This window comes from Erithacus rubecula (genome assembly GCF_903797595.1).
Source record: "Erithacus rubecula genome assembly, chromosome: 3".
In the NCBI taxonomy this organism is placed as follows: Eukaryota; Metazoa; Chordata; class Aves; order Passeriformes; family Muscicapidae; genus Erithacus; species Erithacus rubecula.
Window position 1 is genome coordinate 10,004,466 of NC_136689.1, and position 7,856 is coordinate 10,012,321.

The 7,856-nt window shown below is 45.6% G+C and overlaps 1 protein-coding gene across 2 annotated transcripts; it reads right to left on the reverse strand.

Annotated features, from left to right (window-relative positions):
- Positions 1–1,053: 1,053 nt before the first annotated feature.
- IDI1 (isopentenyl-diphosphate delta isomerase 1) lies at positions 1,054–6,354 on the reverse strand. 2 transcript variants are annotated; one of them, XM_079300613.1, is made up of 5 exons: positions 6,201–6,354; positions 4,860–5,023; positions 3,779–3,871; positions 2,407–2,537; positions 1,054–1,853 (listed from the first exon to the last, which is right to left on the reverse strand). In XM_079300613.1, exons 1-5 carry the CDS (start codon positions 6,293–6,295, stop codon positions 1,536–1,538), a joined length of 801 nt encoding a protein of 266 aa, XP_079156739.1. In that variant the 5' UTR covers positions 6,296–6,354; the 3' UTR covers positions 1,054–1,535. The 2 variants fall into 2 exon arrangements, with proteins under 2 accessions (XP_079156739.1, XP_079156740.1); XM_079300614.1 differs by lacking the exon at positions 6,201–6,354 and adding an exon at positions 5,836–5,966.
- Positions 6,355–7,856: the final 1,502 nt, after the last annotated feature.

The following is a 7,856-nucleotide window of genomic DNA, read 5'->3' on the forward strand; positions in this document are numbered from 1 at the left end:
GCTGAACTAGAAAAACAGAACTTTTTCTCCAGTAGATCTGTGCCCTGCTGCCCTGCCCTCATCATGCTGCTTCAGTAGTGTTTTATGGGCAGGGTGGTGCTCAGAGTGTGGTAATGACAGAGATTATTCTTATGGCTTCATGTCTGGAAAGAAAACAACAGTCCAAGGGTTTAGGCAAGGTGTTTTTATTGTAAAGTCAGATTTAAAAAATATTTGAGAACTTCTCCATTGCCTTCACTGGGTAACATGGCCAATTGCACTGAATTCAGGAGAGCTGCTACATCACATCACTGTTCCCTCACCTGATATTATTTGCTTTGAAACAATACATCAGTTCTGGCCAATACAAAACAAACTTGGCTCTAAAACCTTCAAGTGTTGAACCACTGCAGGTGCTGGTACATGGAAGCTTCAGTGCTGCAGTCACAACAGGGATGAGAAAGAGAAACCCTGACCACTGGAAAAAGTTAATTTTACCCCAAATCCAGCCACAGAATCATTATAACCATGTTTACTTGTAATGATAAGTGGTATGACAAACACTTTTTCATCAGACTCTGGGAGAACTTATAAAATTGAAGCACCCTTGAGTATTTGTCTTACTGAAAAAAGCCTCCTAAGTTACTATCAACTGATTGACTGCAAGATCAAAATGGATTAGCTCTGGTACAATTTCTCATTAACTGACATCAAGACCCTGTGTAAACCCACAGATTGCCAGTCTTGAATTTTGGTGTTCAGTGGGTTTGAGCTGTCTGGGAATGACTATTACAGAAAAAGAAAAGCCCTTGGATCAAGGTCCTTTTGTTCTGTGGAAAATGGAAAAGAGCCATTTAGTGCATATCCTGTCTCCAAAGACAGACTACTGAGATTAGACAGATACCAATTACATTTGCTGTAATTAACCCTTTTTTAAAATTTGAGGTGTCCAGTACTCAGCCATCAACTAATCAGAAAAGCCTGGTGGGGAGAAAATCCCCAAACACTGTTTATTACCTAAAGCCTTAACACATATGTCAGCACTTCTAAGTCAAACTTACTCCACACAGGCAATCCAATTACTTAAGTTTTTATGGGTTTGGTTAATTATAGAGTACAGTAGCTGAAAAGATTTGTTTTCTGCAATTAAAAATAATCCTGATTACTTTGAATTGTTCTTTTCTTCTGGCAATTGGTCTCAATATCACAGCAGAGCCCACAGTCATGCCCAGTCCCTCTGAGCTGAAAATGCCTGGGCTCCCTCCCAGGTGTGCAGGGTACACACAGGCTGAGGATCTTTAACCAGGCATTGGAAGAAGAGGAACTCAGGGGTTTCTTGTTCCTGTTACCCATTTTACATGAGATCATAACAGGCCCAAGAGAACCAAGGATGAGGGGGAAGAGGTGACAAAGAAGAAAAAACATTGACTATGACAACATCTGTATAAACTAAACATGCTCCATGTTGATCAATCTTCTGCACTTAAGTCATGATTTAGCAGTGTTAATGAGGCAACACATCATTGCTAGCCTTCAGCACCTTTTATCCCAGGCTTTTACATTCTGTGTATTTTTTCATGCTCAACAAATTTGTTCAAGTTATTCAAGTTATCCCACCACTTAAAAAGAAAGGTCTCTGCTATCAGTTTGAACCATGGAGTAATCTTCACTTCATTCCTGGCAGCTCTGTCCAAGAGCTGTTTCAGTTCTTTCTGTGTCACGTAGCAGTAGCTTTGGATCTCGTTGGGGTCGGGATTCAGTGTCACATCCTTCTGCACAAATAAGATATAGTCTATCTCATGCTCTCCCCAGATCCCATCAGACTTGGCCTTGTAGTGAATTCGTGTCAGGTAGGAGATTTCTTCTGGAGTTACCTACAACCAAAACACTTGTAAGAAGTGCTGCCAGACCAGGAGAATTGCACTGCTGGACATTGCAGTACAATTTATCAGCTATTATCCTCTTCCTTAGAAATTACTTGTTCCCAAGTGTACAACTGCAATACATTTTTTCACAAAGAATTACTAGGGGAAAAAAAATATTAAAGCAGTTTGATGGGATGAATTGCACAGCATTTCTCTAGCCAGACTCACCCTGTGATACCTGGAGTGTATTTCTATATTTCTCCTATATGTTATGTTTTAAATATTGTTTACCAGACTTTATTGCACAGTCACTGAGCACTGGTGAACAGAAACACCTGCACCTACCCCTCACCTCCCAAGGGAAAGACAACTACTTGAAGCCAAGGGCAGGACCACGTACTGACAGGCCAAGTGTAACCCTGCTCTCCAGGGATCTCTGAAGTTCACTCAGCTCTCTGCTTGTCCAAAGTTCATTTTTAGGACTGAGGCTGACTCTGTCAGATACAGTCTGTAAACTGGCAAATGCTGGCAAGAATTCCTTGTTTCCCCTTCCTTCCTTTACCTGCTCCATGGGAATTCCCAGCTCTGCTTTCAGGCGTCTCTGTGCTGCTCTCCGAACACCAATGGCATCATTTTCTTCCAGTTCTTGTGGATGGCTTAGAGGATGGCTGCAACAAGTGTTGGTGAAACAATCTGCAAGAAGTTTGGATCAGTCCATTTTTGACACAAAGATCTGGGGGAAAAAAACCCCAAAAAAACCACAACACCAAAATCCCCCAGAGACAAAGGCCAGTTATTTAACACATCACAGCTTCATTTCTCTTTTGCAGAGAAGGGTCACAGAGAGAGGACATTGACATCCCTTATTTTCCTTTACATATTTTGCACCAGGATTTGCTTATGACAAGCACTACTTTGCAGGCTACTGTTTGATACACATGAGGACAGCCATTCTTATCCCCAACACATTACTTAGAGAGCCAGTCTATAAAGACGTTGTTTATCTCTCAAATGCTAATTAAAATTACTTTTGGGAGTTTATATGTAACAGAATAATGAAAATATTCCCAGAGCTGCAAGAACAGCTGGCAGTAAGTAGAATTAGATACAATGTTTATAGATATGTTTAACAAACAACCAATCCGTACTCTGTTTCAACCTTTCATCTATAAGAGTTGAGCTCAAAAGCATCTAAAATAGAGTGAGAATGTCTACAAACCACACTTGAGTATTTTGACTGGTTAGCAGAGAAGGAAAGAACTAAGAACAGTCTCTAAAGTAAAGATTCCCTTGGAAAAAAGAAAAAATATCTCCTTCCTCAAGTTGGAAACACTTGATTTTCTTTTCCATTAAAAATTCTGCAACAGACAACTCCACGCTCCTCCAGCGCCTCATGTAAGATATTTCTATTTTATTCCACTCCTTATTTTTATGCCTCTCCATTTGCATTTGGCAGTAATTCAGCAGTGTTCAAACGTCATGCACTGCACGGTTTGGCCACACAGTCTCACTTCTGGCAGAGTTAAAGAAGTGTTTGTTAAGATAGCACAGACAAAAGTCCACAGACCTGCCAGGCACCAGGGCTCTACTGCACACCAGCTTTTACCAGTGGAATGGGACACTCTCCACAGCCACAGAGCCATTTCTTCAACTCCAATAAATGTCTTGCAGCAGAGGGTGTAAACACCACACCCTCTGCCCTTGCATGAACAGGATCAGACATGCCAGGGAACAACCATTTCCCAATAATAGATATAGAAATACACAAGCATTGCCATTATCTTGAACTCTCCAAAGTATTGGAAATGTGTCCTCTCCAAAGTACTGAATTCTAAAACCTCAGAATGAGCTTCACTGCAGGATTGGATTGACATATTTTTTTAAATGTTGACCTAAACAAAACATTTATATGAATACAGTGTTGCAGTACTAACCTGGAAATGTAATTTTTGCATTTGACCTCTGCTGCAGCAACAGTTTATTTTCCGTATTAAATAAGAAAACACTGAAAGCTCGGTGCAGTAAACCTAAAAATAAAAAAACCCAAACAAACAACAAAACTGAGATATTTAATAGAAAAGAAAACCATGAAGACAGTTAAAGGCTTATAATGGCCTCATTTTTACATAATCCAATTTAAAATTAATATATGTTAAAAACCAGGGATTTGATAAATAGCTCAAGAGCTATCATTCAGGTTTCTAGATCAGCTTATGCAAACCATGAAATTAGAAGAGTTCCTAGAACAAAAATGCAACAGCAGAGTTCTAAACTCAGTCAGTTCACCATTCTGAATGTGCACATTTGGGCAAGCTTCCTAGGACAGCTTGGCACTCAAACTTACAATGAAAAAGAGATGACTCAAAAATTCCTTAGAAACTGTATGGAATTTCAAGATCCTTCAAGAATTGCAAAAGTAGAAGGAAAATAGGCTCCATTAAAAACAGTATAATTGCTGTTTCCTTCACCTTTAGAGTCTGTTATTCCTTGCTCTTCAAGAAGATGCTTTCCCCAAGTACATAAAAAGAGGTCACACACTACCAACAGACACTGTTGAATGTGACCAACCTCAAGTAAACCCAAAATCAGTTTAACCCTTTCCTATTAGCAGTGTTTGAAGTAGAACTCTGGGGAGAAATACTTTAAAATTAAATCCTTTTCTAAATGAAAAGAACTCAGCAAAGAAGCAAACAGCATTCTTTAGGAAAAGCTACATAGAATCACGTATCCATAATAGGAAAAATACTACTTTAACTTCAAATGATTAAAAATATTTATCAAGCTTACATGTGCAATCACACATTTCTCTCCAATTGCCTCCAATTGAGTGTTCCTCCATTCTACAGAATTTTAACAGTAAATACTTTATGCTGAGGAGGAGGGGCCTGTGGGAAGGTACTTGCTCTGGTTAGATCCAACACTCACCCGAGATCAAAGCTCTAGTTTAATCAAGACTATGCTTCTGAAAATATTTAATCAACTTAATGGTTCAATCAGAAGATAAGCAAGGCATACCTTTGTCAATGTTTTCATTCAAGTGACAGTTTTTCTTGGTCTCTGCCCCAATCCTATTGTCATTTTCATCGATAAGGATGCACATCTCTGCCAAGAGCTGCACCTGCTGCTCATCCAGGTGATCCGTGTTTACTTCAGGCATCGTGATGGTAGCACACGTTCCACTGAAGGCAGACAATGAAGAGTCATTCACTAAAAACAACATCCATAAGGTTCTGAGCACTGTGAGAAATCACCTAATGGCTTGTTTTCTCTGACATGGTATAAATCGCACACCAATTTTATTTTGAGAGGGTTTACATGCATTTCTTATACACAATGCAAATCACATAGCACCACTTGGCAGGTGCTTGAAACATTTTTACATCTCAGGAAGCCCTTGCAGCAGCTGCTGAAGGACAGCCGTGCTGAGCCTAGAATTTTATGGGCTGTCAGTGGCAGGAATTCCAGTTCCAAATTTCAAGCTGTGCACCACTAACTCTGGCTACATTTATAACGCCGGGCATCCTGTGCCCGAGGATTTCTCCTCTCCACACCTCTTTAAAGGCTCGCTAACAGGGTTTCAACCCGAGGCACCTCCAAAGCAACACCTGCCCTGCCCCAGCCCGTGCTCCAAAGAATCCCTGGATGGGCCAGGCTGGAAGGGACCTCAGGGGTCACCTGGGGGCCCTCCCCGCTCCACTGGCTCATCCCAGAGCTGTGGCACAGGATGCATTCAGACAGCTCTGGAGTATCCCGGGCACGGGAGGCTCCGCTCCGACTCCACAGCCTGTTCCAGTGCACGGCCACCCGCACTGTGAAGGAGCTCAGCTGCAAATTCTGTGCACCACCTTCTGCCGTGGCCTCCTGTCTTACCGCTCAGCAATGGGGACCGCCCCCTCCCACAGATATTTATAGACACTAATGATGCCTCCCCTCAGCTGTCTCTCCTCGAGGCTGAACAGACCCAGGTCCCTCAGCCTTTGCCTCTAACGACCTTTGTTGCCTTCCGACAGGCCCGCTCCAGGAGCTCCCGTCTCTCCGGTACGGAGGAGCCCAGAACTGGACCCAGAGCTCCGGGCAGGGCTGAGGGGCAGGGTGGCCGCGCTCGGCCCGCCCGGCTGATCCCGCTCCCTGCTGATCCCGCTCCCTGCTGATCCCGCTCCCTGCTGATCCCGCTCCCCGCGGTCCCTCGGCCCGCCCGGCTGTTCCCGCTCCCGGCTGATCCCGCTCCCGGCGGTCCCTCGGCCCGCCCGGCTGATCCCGCTCCCCGCGGTCCCTCGGCCCGCCCGGCTGATCCCGCTCCCGGCTGTTCCCGCTCCCGGCTGATCCCGCTCCCGGCTGATCCCGCTCCCCGCTCACCTCGCTGTCCGCGCGCTCCGCACCCGCCGCTCTCCCCTCACGCCGGGGCCGCTCCGGGGGGCCGCGCTCCCGGCCCGGAGCAGCGCGCGCCACATCGCTCGTCACAGCCCGCCCGCCAATGGCACCGCCGCCCGGCGCTGACGTCACCGCATCGCCCGATCGCCCCACTGCGGCGCGGGGGGCGGTGCCAGCACTGACAGCTGGGACAGGCGGAGCGCGCGGCCAATCGCGACACAGCCCCGGCGCGGCGCTGGCCAATAGGAACAGGGAGCGGCGGCGAGCTGGCCAATGGGAGCGGGGCCGCGATGCGGGCGGGGCGAGCGGCGGTGCCCTCAGCAGGCGCGGGAGAGGCTCGGGATCGCGGCCGGGGTCGCTGAGCAGGAAAAAGCCTTTTGCTTCTGAGGGTGACCGGGAATCACAGAACCAATGAGACTGTAAAAGGTCCAACCTATAACCGGACCATGTCAACCAGACCATGGCACTGAGTGCCAGCCACATCCAGTCTTGGCTTAAACACCTCCAGGGACCGTGACTCCATCACATCCCTGGGCAGAACATTCCAATGTCTAAAGATGAAACATTTCTAACATTCAGCGCTGCTTAGTGTACCGGCTCCTACAAACGTGCTGGTGTTTGAGGCAAACAGTTCCAGCACGAATTTTTGCTCGGTTCTGGGAGTGTTTCTGGTGGCGGCCATAAGCCCGGGACTGCAGAATAACAAGGCTTTGGGCACATTTCATCCCGGCTATTTTCCTTGGAGCCGCATCCCTGGGGCTGGAGAGGTTCGGCGTGTGCCGCACAGATCCCAGGCTGCGGCGCCGGGCCCGGGGCAGCGCTGGCTCCCTCCCGCACTGACCGCTGCAGCTGCGGGGAAGCGGCTCCTGTGCCCCGGGCTCTGACACTGCCTCACCCAGAGAGCTCCCGAGGGCGGAGAAAGAAACACTTCTGGGTAGGAATGGAACACGGGCAGAATGGCAAGGTGAGATAGGGGAGTTTAGATATGCACGGATAACAGTCCAGAAAAACTTCAATACCGGTCCCTAGAAACTTCTCACCACCGTAGCTAAATATTTCACAGCAAGACTTCTGCATTTGGGTTTATGACTGGATGCCATAAAAAGCCTGGAAATGACATTTAACATGTCTTGGGGGCATGGCTCACTTTGATTCCCTCTCAGCTCAAGTTCCAGCATTTCAGTGTGGTTTGCTTGATTTTTCCTGTGAACAGGACAGATGGCTGTTGCTTTGTGATATCACTAACAGCACAAATGTTCAAATGAACAGTTAATATTTTACAAGAGGAGGGGGTTATCTTACAGCATCCCCTGTGCAGAGCTTGCTGAGAGTGAAGGTGATTTGAGTGAAAACCACTTGAAACCAGCAGAGCATCAAAATTAAAAAAAAAAAAAAGGTTGTAACAATGTGTTGACTGCTACATACCCTTTTAACTACATAAAACACAACATAAAAATATTAGAATTAATGTTAATATTGTGTTATTCATTTATAAGCTATAAATTTATTGTTATCACAAGAATGTTGACAATAAATATGTACTCTCAGAAAGGATGGAAATGTACACAGATTTATTTTCATTGAGTTTACTTTTCATTACTTTACAGATTACTTATTGCTGAGTCACCGGCATAAAAGTAG

Coding starts and splice junctions, on each gene's coding strand:
- IDI1 (XM_079300613.1), bottom strand. CDS start 6,295: ATGTGGCGCGCGCTGCTCCGGGCCGGGAGCGCGGCCCCCCGGAGCGGC. Junction 3,872..4,859: donor GAATGAAAACATTGACAAAG/GTATGCCTTGCT, acceptor TTTTATTTTTAG/GTTTACTGCACCGAGCTTTC. Junction 2,538..3,778: donor TGCAAAAATTACATTTCCAG/GTTAGTACTGCA, acceptor AACTTCTTGCAG/ATTGTTTCACCAACACTTGT.